Source organism: Lutjanus erythropterus, chromosome 9 (assembly GCF_056507025.1).
Source record: "Lutjanus erythropterus isolate fLutEry1 chromosome 9, fLutEry1.hap2, whole genome shotgun sequence".
Lineage (NCBI taxonomy): Eukaryota > Metazoa > Chordata > Actinopteri > Lutjaniformes > Lutjanidae > Lutjanus > Lutjanus erythropterus.
Window position 1 is genome coordinate 25368600 of NC_139325.1, and position 16594 is coordinate 25385193.

At 38.9% G+C, this 16594-nt stretch overlaps 1 protein-coding gene across 3 annotated transcripts in view; it reads left to right on the forward strand.

The window, feature by feature from the left end:
• epb41l4b (erythrocyte membrane protein band 4.1 like 4B) overlaps positions 1-13891 on the forward strand; it is a 33322-nt gene extending 19431 nt beyond the window's left edge. The window contains exons 12-23 of one of the 3 annotated variants that reach the window (XM_084726858.1): positions 1062-1171; positions 1864-1897; positions 2888-2921; positions 3055-3158; positions 6605-6744; positions 8610-8728; positions 8822-8935; positions 9035-9087; positions 10353-10493; positions 10686-10806; positions 10956-11089; positions 13133-13891. In XM_084726858.1, the coding sequence (XP_084582984.1) occupies positions 1062-1171; positions 1864-1897; positions 2888-2921; positions 3055-3158; positions 6605-6744; positions 8610-8728; positions 8822-8935; positions 9035-9087; positions 10353-10493; positions 10686-10806; positions 10956-11089; positions 13133-13196 (1168 nt within the window). In that variant the 3' untranslated portion in view covers positions 13197-13891. Of the gene's footprint in view, positions 1-1061; positions 1172-1863; positions 1898-2887; positions 2922-3054; positions 3159-6604; positions 6745-8609; positions 8729-8821; positions 8936-9031; positions 9088-10352; positions 10494-10685; positions 10807-10955; positions 11090-13132 lie in introns of all 3 variants that reach the window. The other 2 variants (XM_084726857.1, XM_084726859.1) reach the window with 2 other exon arrangements.
• Positions 13892-16594: the final 2703 nt, after the last annotated feature.

Below are 16594 nucleotides of genomic sequence, written 5' to 3' on the forward strand. Positions count from 1 at the left end.
ATATCACCACTGTTATGAAGCACCATAACATAAAATATACTGTGGCATCTGTTATCTCAGCACTATTGAGGGCTCAAATGAGTGTACACCAGCCAACAAAATCTGCCACGGTCATTCATGTGTTTTTGTTTGCTTTTGGCGTCATGCATGAAGGCTTGGAGGTCGGAAGTTGGAAATTTCAACTGGGAAATTCCAAACTCCGGCGTTGTCTCAAACACTGCATCTACTCAGAGTGAAAGTGAACTGACAGACAGACCTTTCATACCCACAAACAACAGAGAGTCAGGAAGCTCTGCAGTGGTTAAAATCAGCCTTAAGTTTTGACTAAAGTCATCACAAAAGTGCCACCACCAATGATTGCCTTGTATTTATTCTTTTTTATCATACTGATTCTATTTATTAACTTGTATTGAGCTGTTTTATGTTGTGTATTTGCTGTTTGTTGCCCGGCCTACCTGCCCAGGGATAAAGGATGCAAATTAGCTGCTAGCTAGCTCACTCCGGTGCAGTTAATTTTACTCGTGTATTGTCCCTACAAAAATAAGCAATAAAAAAAATTGTTCATTGAACACATTTATCATTGAAATGAAAAAACACTTGATTATGCTTAAGATAATATGTTAAGAGCAAAAAAAAGAAATTTCAAGTAAATTAAGTAGAAATGTATGCAAAACATCACACATGTGTTATTCTAGTCCACTTTTATACATTTTATATCTTTTTATTTTACTGTATTTTCCCATTAAACAGTTCAAAGTTTGAAGAATGATTTATTCTCATTAAATGAAACTACTTTAGTAACAGTTTCCTGACAATGGCACTGTAACAGCTATATACATTTTAAAATGTTGTTTTCAGAATATTTTCTTTTAGTTTTGATTCCCCAGCAGTGAATTCTAAACAAATACTTTAAAAATCTTATATATAATAACTTTCCTGGGTTGAATGTTGCGTGGATCTGAGGGAGATGTAGGGATCTGGAGGTTATATAAATATCTGTATGTAGTTTTTCTCTGTTTTGTTTATATATGTATATTTCCTTTATGTGTTCTGTCTCTCAGTGGTAAGACAGAGTATCAGGCCACTCATGGAGGCAGACTGAGGAGAGCCAGCACGTTCGAGAGAAGGCCGAGCAAAAGATACCCCTCCCGCACACAGTCGCTGGGCAAAGGTGAGACTTATCAGCACATACAAACCGTGATGACTAACAGCGTCTGTTTAATGCTTTACCTGTCCGTGCTTATTAGCATGAAAGTCACCTACTTTAGAAAACTTGTCTTTGCTGTTCAGAATTACTGTTGAACATAATATTTTCATGAGAGAAAAGGAAGAGCTGCGGCCTGTAAAACTGTCAGCACATCCAAAGGGGTTTTCTCTGAAAATGTATGAAATGTAATTCATTCATAATTCAAAAAAACTTAAAAACAGCTCTGGTTCTTTTTAAAGAAAGTGCTCCAGATTCTTATGCCAGGTTGTTACACTTAAGTGTCACCTTTCTACTCTGTCAAAAGCACCTGCAGTAGTCCTCACTCCTCTGTACCTCCCACCCACCGTGCACAAGCCTCCATCTCACCATAATCTATTATGCATGAATGATCAAGGGCAGACTGCAGACTGTATTTGCTTCAAGACTGCCAGTGTTGACGTCCACACGCACCTTTTATTTATTGGATGGTTTGTCATTCAGACCTGCAATACAAACCGAATGAAAATGGAAGTGCTGGTAATAACTGCGAGCTCTCAGAGTGATAACATGTATGAACAACAGACTTTCACTCCTTTGAAAAAAGTACAGATAAATGAAGATAAAATGACAAACTGTCGTGTTTTCTGCTCCTCTACTTTTCTGTCTCGCTCTGTCAGCTGCCATTTCCCCTGCCAAGCCGCCACATATCAGGTAAACACCCACAAATATACATAACGCACACATCCACGTTCATTTTGCTATACTTGTGAGGACCATTTGCTGTGTTCATTCCTTATCCTCTAACCTTGACCTTAATCCTCACAATGGCCTGAATAATCTCAACAGTAAAATCCTGTTGTAAAAGAAAGTAAACTAGTTAAACAGTCGTCACTTTGGGGGGGGCGGGTGACACATTTTGAGGATATTTTACCTGTTCAGAATTCTCAACACCCAGTGTCAGCAGGGGTGACACCTTTTACAACTTCACAGTTTAGGCATTTTTCAACTTGGACCATATTTTCCCATGTTTTGTGTCTAAATTACTAATTGGGAAAACAATTGTTGAAACTGGATCAGTATTGAGGGAGACTGCTGCCGCCAGAAGAAGCGAAACTAAGCTACAGTGTGATCTTTATGGGCAGCTGTGCACCATCGAAATACGTCCATTAGAAGTGCTCGTTTTTACCACCGACAGACTCAGATTGTTATTATAAATGTCTGACAACATTATGGAAACGATCCCTACAGAGAGACACGTTATTTTAATGAGACACACCTTCTTTTCTTCTTCTCCCTTTGAAAAACTGTTGTTTTAACATCATCATTGTCATCTTCATTCAAACTAGACAGAGACCAAATAAAAATGTCTTTCTCTGTAATGATTCTTTCTTTAATGTTGTCAGACATTTAAATTGACAACCTGAGCCTTCAGTGACAAAAACCAACACTTTTAGTGGAGGTTTTTTGACGGTGCACAGTTTATTGCACGGGATTATGTTACAGCTAAGTTTAGCCACTGCTGGCTGCAGCACTTTCCCTCAATACTGGACCAATTTCAAAAATTGTTGTCAACCATTACTAACTTAGACACAAAAACGTGGGAAAATATGGTCCAGGCTGAAAAATGCAGACGTTTCCCTTTAATGTTTTCAGTTAGTTTTTTTTAATCCGCTATCAGTGATTACTGTCATTCTTTTCCAGCTCTCACGCCAGCCCTGATCCCAGCCTACATCCAGTGAGTGACCTCAAATAACCCAGTTTCACACACACACACACACACACACGCAGCAGCCACTGATCTGGCTTCGCCCTTGTGACAACATTTAATTTCAGCGTCTCTTCAATCTGTCTCCTCTCCTCCCCTCCAGTACCAGCACAACATTCCTATTGGTCACGAGCCGTGGCACCCGCCCCATTCTGCCCTCACACCCCCAGTTTACCTGCAGCCCTCCGGACACACACCATCACACAGGTAAGACACCCGACCACAGAGGACACACACAGACAGCAGGGTTTGGACATACTCAAGGACATGACGATGCATCAGGCTTATATTTGGGGTCCTTGAGTTTCTATTTTAGACAAAGTCACTCATCTGACACTCTTGGTTCGGGGCGCCACATTATCTGTTCTTCATCACACTTCATGTCATAAACCACATATATATGTGTGTGTCTCGTCTACCTTCATGCTTATGTGTGTGTGTGTGTGTGATCCTCCATCTCCCTGTCATGTTCAGGCCTTCTGTCGAGTCTGCGAGTCCCACGTCCAGTCATCCCCCCGTCCCGGAGCGAACCAGTGGCGCCTTCCCGGGGTCCATCAGTGTGGTTTACAGGGACAAGGTCATGACTGCACTTTGACCTCTGTTTGACCCAAACTGAGACTCTTAACACTGAGACTTAAACAGACCGGTGTCCATGTCGATGGACTCAACAAGGACTAAAGCTGTCTCCATCTTCTTCGCCACCTCTGTCACCACCCATTTGTCACATCTCCTCATGTGTTTCAGTGTGCACCTTCATGAAATATCCCAGAAAGGACAAAGGACCTCATCATGTAGTTGAAAAGTTTTCAAACTGACTGTCAGTGCCTCCTCTATGGGGGTCTGGAGAGCATATGGTGAGGCGCAGAAGGAGAAGACATGAGTCAAAGATCCTGCTTAAGGGGAAAGAGACAATTCTGAAAACAACACGAAGTTAGTTACCAAATCAGCATCAGTGAATGTGAAACCTAGCTTTCTAGTTTTTCATTGTCTGTACATCCATGCGTACTTGACAAACAGGTACTGCCAATAGCTACTCAACAGTTGCATCAACAGCAGTGAATGTGGCACCCAGCTGATTCAGGCAGTTAAGCTACTTTAAAACTCTAAGCACCATGATTGTGGCAGTGCACTCCTTCTCTGGGTCCTAACTCAGTCAAATATGAACACACAGATTTGACACATCTATCTTTAGATTCAGTGTGACGTACACTTTTGAGGCATATCATTATGTCTGATGATTATTGTAAGTAAACCTCCATAAATCTGCTTAGAATTCACAGAAAAAATGTGCCTTATAACTACAGAGCTTGCCGAAGAATCATCACGTTTAAGTTTCCTTTATTATCAAAATAATCCAGTGATACTTGTCTGCACAGCCTTTGGTGCATTTCTGATAGCTAATTCAGCACACCTTTCGTGGTTCTAAATGTAGCCTTAAATGATGAGGTTCAAGTTACAGCCCACACCTAACTCACTGACTCTATGGTAACATTATACCTCCTGTTTTGGACCAAATTATGGGAACTGTTTGAAAAATTAGACCATGATAGTTCCGATATTTATCTCTCAAGTTGAAGTAGGATGATTGCTAACAGTAAGAGTAACAAAATCCATTAAAGGACCAGCGTGTAGGCTTTAGTGACATCTGACGGTGATCTTGCAACCTGTATCCTCAACCTCCCCTTCCAGGCGAGTAGGAGAACCTATGGTGGCCACTAAATTCACAAAAGAACATATCTAGAGCCAGTGTTTGCTTTGTCCGCCATGGAAGAAGATCTGCACCCTCTGTAGATACACAGTTCTTATTTTCAGGTCATTTTTACACTAATGAAAACATACTTATGAATATTATATTAAATATCTGTCATATTCTGCCAATAAGTCTTGCACAAAGTGCACCTTTAAAACTACCAGTGCCCCCAGCTACACCAATTTGTGCCCAAAATCTTTCCTTCTCGAGGTCACACAGATGTGGTGCATATATCTTAAGATTCTGTGTGATTTACACTTTCTGGGGATATCGTTATGTTTGATGTCTATTATGAGTAAACCTTAATAAAAAGATGCACCTTACTACTGTAGAACTTGCCTAAGAATAAGCACATTTTTATTTAGTATGAAACAATCAAGTGATATTTGTCTGAACATCCACGGGTTCATCACAAACAGGCGCTGCTAATAGCTAATTAACAGTTGCATCAGCAGCAGTGACTGTGGCGCCCGGCTGCTTCAGGCAGTTGAGCTACTTTGAAGCAATTTTGTCGCAATTTTCACCAAAAACCGCACTCCATAACTCACACAAACAAACACACAGCTGTGATACTTACAGCTTTAGATTCGGTGTCACTCCCACTTTCCATGGCAAGTGAGCCTCCGTAAATCTGCTGAAATATCACAGAAAAAAGATGTGCTTTATAACTACAGAACCTGCCTAAGAATCATCACATTTTTAAGTTTCCTTTAGTATCAGAGTAATCCAGTGATACTTGTCTGCACATCCTTTAGTGCATTGCAGTCAAGTACTGCTAATAGCTAATTTGGCACGCTATAAATGATTCCGATGCCAAAATGTGAGCAAATGTAGCCTTAAATGATGGGGCTGTAACTCACTGACTCCAGGGTAACATTATACCTCCTGTTTTCAGACCAAATTATGGGAACTGTTTCAAAAGTTAGAACATGATTATCCTCACTCTCTCAAGCTGAGAGAAGACAAATCTTAATTAAAGGAGTGATGAATTCTATTAATATAAGAACCTTTTTTTTTTGGGTTGCACTATCATTACTACTGTTCAAAACTTAGCCCTGTACACACTAAAAGACACCACTAGAACTCAAAATAAAGATAGGATCAGGTTTAATAGCTTTGTGCCTTGGTTTTCTTGTGGACATTTATGTAATCATGGCTGTTGTTGTTTTAATCCCTCATTTTGTTTACTGTCAGATCTTATTTACCTTTATCTGTGGGCCTTAGAAATCTCGTGACAGGTAATTTATTCAAATCACTTCAATTTCAGTGAGATGAAGTGATGTGAGTGCTAAATGAGGTAATTCTCAGCAGGTTAAAGGGGTCGAGTTAAGCACATATTTAACGCTGGTTTAGGGATTAAGCTGCTTTAGAATGTATAGTATATAGTTCAGTGTGAAACAGAAGCGTGAGCTAGAATCCTGCATATTTGGTGTTGTGCTGTTAAAGTGAGGTTTTTGAATAAACTTTAAATTGATATAGCAGGTTATGGATTTGCTAAATCAAACAACTGTTTACAGAAAGTGTGGCCAATGTTTTGCTGTTGTAGTGTGTTGCCTTTTTATTCTGTAACATTTACTTGAATCACACAATGCCTTTAGGGATGATGAAATGTTGCTTTCCAAATAAATGTTTATAATTGCAAAAGAAAAGAAATGCAAAGATCTGTCCTTCATTGTTACAGACACATACTGTCTTTTTCCAAATTTGTAGGGGATGTTTTTGGTTGATGAATATGTTTTAAAACCTTCAGTAATGAAGTTTGAATGGTTAAAAGTAAGATAGTAATGATAATAGTGATTTCTAATAATAAAACAATAACGATTTCTGAATATTACAGTTTGTGGGAAAAACAGAGGATGTAGTTTAAGTTGCATTTTGTTTTGATTGCATGTGTCGTCTTCAGCTTCCCTCTCAGCGGTCCTGCCTCAGACCATCAGTTCAGCGTCGAAGAGAATGAGACTTCGTATTCTGGCAAGATCCACCACCATCACCGCCGCCACACGCACAGCCAGGACACGCTCTGCCACACACACACCAAGAACAGTGAGTACTGTGAGCCAGAGGACAAACACTGTCTGTCTGCAAATCTGTGACATGTCTGCACTGAACACTGATGCTCTTTTAACGTTGGTCAGCATCCTGTGTCAGCTCATCCAAATCATGCACGAAACGCCTTCCCACTTAAAGGATGAATTCACCATTTTCTAGTCAAAATCCACAGCCATCTCAGTTTCCAGGTTTATTTAAAACTAATATGAGATGGAAGCAGGATGTTCTTTCTATGTGTCGCTAGACTGCAGTGTACGGTGGCCCTGAGAGCTCAGCACACTGCAACTTAAAGGGATAGTTTAAAGTGAACAGCATGTAGCGGCTTTAGGAGACTGTGCGCTAGATAAGAGGTATGGAGGCATTTTTGATTTTTTTTTTCCCCGCTTGTTTTTTTGTTTTTGGTGGACTAAAAAAATACTAAACTCAACCTTCAATCGACATGGTGGTGAGTAGATAATGACTGAATTAAAATTTTTTGGCGAACTATCCCTTTAAGAAAACGTGCAAACAGACAGAACATGAGCAAATTAAGAAAACCTCTCTATCAATTCAACAACACATGCACAACATTTAGAAAAAAAACGCTGCAAAGTGAGAAAACACAACCAAATACAGAAGCACATTGTAAATACACAAAGCAAACAAATACAGAAACACACTGCAAATACAAAAAACAAACAAGTACAGAAACACACTGCAAATACAAAAAACAAACAAGTACAGAAACACACTGCAAATATAAAAAACACAAATACAGAGACATGCTGCAGGCAGCAAGAAAATGTCGACTGTTTCCAGGGGAGAGTAAAAAGGGATTAACACTCCTGGATGCTGCTCTGATATGCTTGTTGTCCCCCCCAGAAAATTCACATTTCAGATGATTTTCCAACATCATTTATGAAAAGCCAAATTCAATATGTTCATGAGTCACAAACTCAAGCGTTTGGCAACAACAAGCATTTCCCAGCTGTGTTCATCTCTTTTTAGTGTCCTGTATGTTTTGTCAGATTGGTGAGGATGTTTTCTTAATTTGCTTGTGTTTTCTCCGTTTGCTTGGGGTTTTTTTTTAAGCTGCAGTGTGTTGAGCTCTCGGGGCCACTGCAGGGACAGTACGACAAAGAACATTGTTCTAAAACGGCTGCAACTTTGAAAGATACTCACTCGATTTGTATATTTGTATAACTTTGTTTGTCCTTCATCTCTCATACTGAAAGTGTATTATGAACAGAAGAAAAGATTGCATCTGACAGCTGTTACCAGCTGTGAAAACCAGTGGTATTGTTTTCAACTTGTAAGTGTGAGCATATGTGTCATCATGGCAAAATGTGGTCCTGGAGACAGACTGTAGGGAGAACTACCACAGAGGTGGTTTTGAATACTTTCCCAGGTGTTTAAATGTTTTAAAGATCTTGTCAGTGTGATAGTCACAACCATGCAAGACGCAGTCATGAAACTTAAATTAAGATCAACATGAAGGCAGAGTTTGAAGTTGGGTGTGGTCTCACCCATGAGTACTGACTAATCATGTAATAATGTAGTTATGACTATTTAGTACTCAAGGGTCAGAATGTCAACATATTTTGTCAACATTTTGAAATATTCACTGTATGCACTTGTGCCCTCAACACATTACTGTGGAGATGAGCATAATTTAATGTCTGGCTGCAGAAATAATGTCAGTTTTGAGACTTAAGGTCAAAAAGAGCCCAAATTAAATGTGCACTATCCAGAATGCTGTCAAAATTTTGGGTTTTATTTGTTGCTCTGCCCACTGGTGTTCATAACATTGCATGTCTAAGTTTTATATTCAAAATATATATTATAGTGCATTAAATATCATTAAACTTTGTGTTTATCAGAACGCCGAGCTCCTCCCTGCCCTGCAGATGAACTGGAGATCTCTCAGTCTCTACTCAAGGCTCTGGAGTCAGAAAGTGATTCTCCTCCCTGGCCCTCGCTGCACGTCAACATGGACAAGGTCAAACACTTTCCGCACACACTGTTTTCACATTCTGCTCACAATAAGATCCAGGCTCAACTATATTTACCTTCCTCCTTGATCCCCTGCCAGGGAGAGGAGAAGCAGCTGTCTGAAAAGTCTCTGCACCCTCCGGCCTCTCCAGCGATGCTCCCTGACCATCTCAAGTGTAACATCCTCAAGGCCCAGATGGAGGCGGCTTTCAGAGTGAGTACCAGTCCTCTGCCTAACCATCCACCGTCCAAACCTTGTGTACTGTGGCCTTTGACTAACAGCGGTGTCCTCCTCTCCACCATGATGAAGAAGGAAACTCCAACAACACCGAGAATGAAGAACTCAAATGAGACCATCAATGACAGGCCAGTACCATCAACCTATCTTCACAGATGTTTCTGCACACATCTGTTTAAGATTGACTCTTCATCCTCAAACATCACTTACAACTTCAAAGCTTATTTCTAGTTCTTGCAGTATATTTTTTAATTAATAGTACATCAAGTGCTTAGGACCAAATGATAAAAATAGAAATTCCCAAGCATACACAAATTTGGAACAACTCATCAATAACTGTTTAAAACTCTAATTACATTGGGGGCTGTGGATATATTCAGAAATGATCAGATATCATAAACTATAATTCAGTCATTTCATTTCTCAGAAAATTCTAAAGTTATGAATAAAAGGGATAAAAAGAGAGATAATTATTTGGAGCTGTATATAATATTCTTACCAAAGCTGGGAGCAATGAAGAACTGCTACAACATTATAAAAATGTAATTAATGTAATGTAAAAAAAAAAAAAAAAAATTGAAATAAATGAAACAAAGTTTTGCCAACATGCAATCTTTTGTTGAGATAATAAACTTTTTTTCTTTAGATAACCTTGAAACTTTGAGTATTCAGAAACTACAGGGGGCCCTGCAAAAGTGACATATAAAGTTGCATCTTAAATGAGCTAATATTAAAGAAAAAACATCAGCTAATATTAGCTAAATATGTGACTATATAAGCAACTTTTACGGATCCAGTAGCAACATCTTTTAACCATCTTCAAAATTTGGTTTTCTTTTCAACAAAGGCGAGTGTAGAATATACCATATTCAAGAACGGGAGAAATTTGACATAAGTTCTGCAGGGTTCCAAGCTTGCTCAACTGCTATTGGACCACAGAGAAAAGGGGCAGGACTTCAGGCAAGGCAAGGCAAGTTTATTTATATAGCACCATTCAGACATTGAAATATTAACTGTCATTGTCATTGTGCAGGAACAATGAAATTACAGATGTGTCATTCAAACATATTTATATATGTTTAAGAGTCACATGTATTTACAAGGAATAAATGGACAGGAATGAAAGATCCTAGTAATAGGAGTTGCAGTTAGAATACAGCTAACAAATATAAAAATATAATAAAAGACCATAGCAAGTACAAAACATAAGCAAGCTTGAGTACAAAAGTACAAAAATAAGCAACTGAGCAACTCAGATAGGGTTGAACCATGATATTTGATTTTTTTTTTTTTTTTAAGAAATGACGATTATCACTCAATAAAAAATATATAATATAAGATGTAATAAAAAAAAAAAGAGACTAACTCTCTGTATGATGCCTCTGGCCTTCAGGTATCAGAGCTCGTCCCAAGACTCGGCTGCATCCAGTCTGACTGCAGACAAGACGCCACATCGGCAAGACCGCACCCCGACGCCATCCAAAGCCAACGCAAGCACCGCCCGCAGAAAACGACTGGTCAGGCAATTCAGCTTGTGAGTACACATCACCTGTGATTACTGTCGAAGGCCACAGCTCCAACAGGGAAATTGCGCTCTCGAAACAAATTCTCCACAGAGTACTTGAAGCAAAAACAGTGCTTTCTCCACTCTTTGAAAATGACATTTCGTCCACAACAATCTGCAGGTCGTCTAACTCACTCAGTCTCTCAATTTATTTCTCCTCAGTAACCATGAAGATGAAGATAATCTCCCAGAAGCACTTGCAGCTATCTCCTCCCAGAGTGCAGGAAAATCAGGATCCACCAGCTCATTGGACAAACAGATACAGCCATCCATATACCCACAGGTGACACACACAGGCATACATACAGTTTAAAAAGCCATTTGTTTAATGTACTACACTGCACTTATGTGGGATTATTTCAGCCTCTCAGTATTATCTGTCAGTAAACAGAGGGACGTGTGTGTCTGTGTATACATTCGTGTGTATTCCAGGTGGACAATATGCCAGCACTGGAGCTGGGTAGTCCATGCTGTCCCTCTCCTTCGCCTTCTCCCCATCTTTCCCCTTCTTACTACCGTAGCTCCATTCCTCACCTGGTCCCTTACCTTGCTGCCCATAACGACAGGTAACACACCTCAGTTCAGTCCATGCTCTCTGGGCCACGTTTAAAATTATGTAAAAAATTGAAGTAAGCATTTGCATGCATCCTGGTGGCCTATAGTGGATAAGAACTAGGGCTGCAAGTAGCAATTATTTTCATTATTGATTTTTCTGAAGATAATCTTCAAATCAGCCAATTAATTTTGTATGTAAAATACCTGTTATAATTCCCCTTTCCCCTTAAGTGATGAAATAATAAACATAATGATCTTTATTTATAATAATCTTTATTCACAGAGCACTTTTCTAAATCCATGTTAGTAGTTGCTTCACAAAAGGCAGCAAATTCATGACAAGAAAATCATAAAAACAAATTCCAGACAAACTAATACAACTAGCAAAAATCTGTAAAAAAAAAAAAAAATCATGTTTTGTCTGACCAAGACTTCAAAGCTTAAGATATTCAGTTTATTATCATATATGTTTAAGACAAAGCATGAAATATTACATTTGAGGAGCTGGACACACAAATGTTCAGCATTTTTGCATGACTAAAACAATAAATGAGTTATCAAAATAATTGCCAATTAATCTTCCTCTTTCTCCCCCATTGTTTGCTGTCTGTATCTGCTCTGTCACAGCCAAAGGCAAAATGCCAAATACATATTAAGTAATTTGGTACAATCAGGACTGAACACTGGACAATAGCGCTCTTGGTCAATGCAATCCCTTCTAAATTTATTGTTCTGACATTATTTGAAATAATTTTGGAAACTAAATGTATCTTAACAGATATTAGCCTATGTGTATGCCATGTGACAGTTCTGTGCTACAAAGTTAGTTTGTGTTAGACAAAGTAACTATGTATTTGGCTAAAACAGAGTTTAGAATATAATTGACCTTTCTGACATCAGTTTTAATACATAAATGTCTATTTTTGGCACAAAATGCAGCATGTAACAAAAGTAAAACCAAGCTGTGCACTTAAGCTAGCACTCTAGCTAAACTAGAGAGCAAAAGTAAAACTAAACTGCACTTCAGCTAGCAGTCTGGCAAGGTGCGGCTAACTGATGAGCTGGCCTACAAACGTTTTTTCTGTTTATTGTTACTGACAAATCAATTCTGATACTCTAACTTAGTAAGTGCTTTTGTGGTACAGTAACTAAATGTAATCATAATGGGGAAAAATAAACTGCTAAAAGCTAGTTAGCCTACCTTAGTAGATTAGCAGTAGCAGCTATCTGGGCATGGTGTGGTTAGGCTACATTTACATCTAATTTAAAGTAGCATGTCTATTTGCACCTGGGTGAGAATAGTTACATAGGAGCTATTTGGCTATTTACACCTGCCCCCTTAGTTTAACTGTAAAGAGTGATAAAGTCTGTAAAGAGGTTGTGGTGGATTAATATGTTAAACACAGCAGTCTCACAGGACTGTTGAGTTTTTAATTTTTAAACTTATTTGACTTATTATTTTCAGTTTGTTTGTTTTTATTTATTGTTGTCCCCCCCAGTTTTCACAGTTTGGTTAGATTTATGTTTTGTTTAAGAAAAGAGTGGGGTTTGTCTCTGCAGTGGAGATGTATAAATTTAACCACAGTGACTATTTACACCCCAGGTGCAAATAGCATTATTGGAAACAGACATATGAGTACTTGTTTCTGCAATGCTAAGCTAATTATACCGGGGTAAAAATAGCCACATTGGCTAGTCCACCCTGGGTGTAAATTTCATTGCTGGCTTGGCTACAGACAGATGGGTACTAATAACAACTGTTGTTATTAAAATAGCTCATTAGCTGAAATGGATAAGAAAGCTTAAGAAGTAATGAACGCATTTTGTTTGTATGCCCTTTAAATTGCCAAAATAAAAAGAGCAGTACCCCAATGTTTTTTGAGGATTTATGTACAGTCTTTGACAATGATTAATAATAAGTGTTTTTATGCTGCACTTTTGGCTGTATCTTTCTTGAAAAGGGGTCACATAAAGAAAAATGAACTGAAAACAGGCACAATGATGCAGACTTTAACCTTCTTATGACACAAGGCTTTATCTTTCTGTGTTTGTAGTGGAGAGGAAATGAGGCTGGACAGAGAGAAGATACTAAGGGCTCTCCTGATGACGGAGCTGTGAGACCTTGACCCTTGACCTCTGTGACATCACCACCAGGGGCAGCAGATGCTGCATTAAGTGACGGATGTGGAAGCAGAAGACCCTGAAGAGTCTTTGGCTGGAATCAGCATTTGTATATGTGCACAATAGTCTACATTCAGCAGCTATAAATATATATTTGCATAAAAGCAATTGTTATATTTGCTTAATTGTTCTTTTAGAAGGACGGTTCTTTATATTCATCAAACTGAAACTGTTAAAACAGTAAGTGAGACAAAATGGACTCACTGACTGACACACACACATAACAGACAAGCTACAGATGTGACTGGTGCTGCCTGCATGATAAATATGTTACATGTTGAAATATTTATCTGATTTGCTTTGGGGGTTGTGTTTAAAGGTATAGGTCACCCTAAAATCACAAATACATATTTTTCCTCTGGTCTGTAGTGCTGTTTATCTGTGTAGATTGTTTTGGTGCGAGCTGCAGAGTTTTGGAGATATCAGCCTTAGAGATGTCTGCCTTCTCTGGAATACAATGGGACTAAATGGCACTCAGCTTGTGGTGCTCAAAGACACCGGACACTGGTTTTGAAAAATTCAACACCAGTGTCTCTTTCCAGAAATCATAACTCAGTTACTCAAAATAATTCACAAACCATGTTGTGAGCAGTTTCATGTAGGAACTACTTTCTTTCTAGTAGTTATGGTAGATTCTACCAGGGGCGCCGCCAGAAATCTTGGGCCCCCTGAAAGATTACATAGATAATACTATAAAAATAATATTGATAGCCCTCAAAGGGCCCCCTGTCAGGCCCGGGCCCTTAGAACCGTCCTAACTCCCCCCCCCCGGCAGTGCCCCTGGATTCTACCATAGGAAAAAAGTAGTTCCTACATAAAACTGCTGTGGATTATCTTGAATAACTGGGTCATGATTTCTGGAAAGAGACTTTGCTGTTGAATTTTTTAAATGTATTCTCTTGGTGCTTTGAGTATCGCAAGCCGAGTGTCATTTAGTTAAATTATTTTCAGGAGAGCGCAGACATCTTTACTGCTGATAGCCCCAAAACTTGGCAACTCACACCAAAACAATCTAGTTTGAAGCAGAAGGAAAAATATGCATTTTTGATTTTGGGGTGAACTGTCCCTTTAGGTTTTATGTGATTTCATCAACACTGTGTCCTTGTTGATGCCTAAACTGTGTATCAGACTGCGACTGTTGAAACATTTATTTCTACACCTTAAAATTGACAGGCTGAAGTGAAAGTCAATTCACTTTCAAGTCAGTTTGTTCAAATTGTAAATAGACAGTGTAAATTAATTAATATGCTGACAACAGAGCAGCCATTGTAAATGCTTATAACATTATTTATATGTTGGATATCCATTTTTACTCGCCAAAACATTTGCAGCATTTCAGAGTAAATAAACTTCCTGAACAGAGTGAATTGAAAGTGAATTCTGACTCGGTGTAGCAGACACTGGATTGTACTGCGAGACTGGCGCAGCTGCAGTCTCAATCTTTCCACTAGAAGGAGACAAACCTGCAGTCACAGCTCCTGAGGCAGCTGAACACACTGATGACTGTTGTCATGAGGAGCACATCACGGATCACTTTGCAATTTTGTACATCTAGTTTGAGTTTTCATCACTGGTCAAATGCAAAACAGATCTCAGAGGTTACATTCTTGTTTCAGCGTAACGCTGCTGCTTAACAACTTTTATTTCAGCCCTTGTTTTTGTCACAACCACATCTGAGGCAGCGTGTGACAAGCTGCTGTACTGTATGTGTTGACTGTGTTGTTCCTGCCCTCGGTTGGATCTTAATAAAGGCCACATCATCGGTTTGACAACTTTGTAAGCAGCATCTCTGGTCTGTGCACTGACATGGGAATGTGGATGAGCCTCGCCCTGAGGTGCGTGCCTGTGTGGTAAGTGTGTACGCAGGCCTCACCCACCCTGTGAGGGAATGTTGTTATAAAGAATATTACTGATTTATCTGCCTCTACACACCTATCTATCAGGTACAGCACACTGAGTCAGCCTGTAATTGCTCCTCTGTTCAGTCCTCCAGTGAATCATTTAGCGTCAGATTGATCATCTTCATGGCAAGGTGCAGCTGTATGAGTTGAGGAATGTGCTGCAAATGTCTGTATCTCAAAGCAATAATGTGGAGCTTGACAAAAATAATTATGTGGGCGAGACAATAAACAAAACAGGTAGGACGAGCTCTGCTTTAAATGTTTATATGTGAAAAGAGACTGTATTAAAATTATTGGGGTCGGGGGGGGGGGCTGAACCTTCATTTTATTTTATCTTATTTCAAACATTTTTTAATAAAATAAAACAAAATAACTGATCTTATTCAACAGTTTTTCCAATAAGCAGCATAAAGTAACATTACATATCTGAAATGGAGGATCAGTCTTTCTGAGTTATGACAACTTCTAATCAAATTATATTCAACCAACAAATTACATGAAGTTAGGAGAATAAGCTGCTCCTGTACAGTCAAAGGTATTTTCAATTACCTCTTACTTAATAAGTTACTTATTGCACCTTTAAGTTGATTACTCAGAAAATTAAGTTGTTTCAGTTTGAAAACTACACAGATTTGACTGTTGTCCTCTGCATATGAAAAAACGCACCTTTATCTTCCATGGTGTGTATTTCGGTGCAAGGAAAACAATGAGATATAAATCAGGAGCATTAAATAAATAAATTGTACTACCCTCCCTCCACCAAAAAGATAAGCCTCCACCTCCCCATAATAATTTTCAGTCCCTTACATCTTTGACTGTACTTAATCAAAGATAAAACCACTCACTTTGATTTATTTTAACTTTTGAGATCAATAATACACTCAAGATTCTTATATATAAAAATCCTTTTTAAAACCAAACAAACACTGTAAACTGGACTAGAATATTTGCACTTGTGTCAGGGTTTGCGCTTCTTTGCAACAAATCAAATAATGACTTTCAGAACTAATCACACTGCACTTTTCCCACAACCCATTACATATTTTCTCCTGCTAAACTCTGCCAACAAAATTATAAAAGTTAAAGAGGAAGAAAATATTTTGGCTTTGTTGCATAGATACTAATGTTGTTGCTGTGCTGGTTTAGACAGTGTTTTCTGTGAGTGGGAGAATGAGTGAGTGTGTTTAAAAGGGATCAAGTTGGGTGGGGTGCACAAGATTGTATTACACAATGCGAAATCTGCCCTGAGGGGGTCTGACATGGTTTTGTGTGCCTTCCTCCTCTCTTCCCCCTTCCTGCACTCTCTATTCTTCACTTTTCCACTCTGTTCAAAAAAAAGGGCCATCCTCTCAGATAATGTGTTTAGTGTGTCCGAGTGACAATAGTTTCTTTGCCATAGTAGCATGTGTGTGTGTGGGAAATGCAGAGGTAATC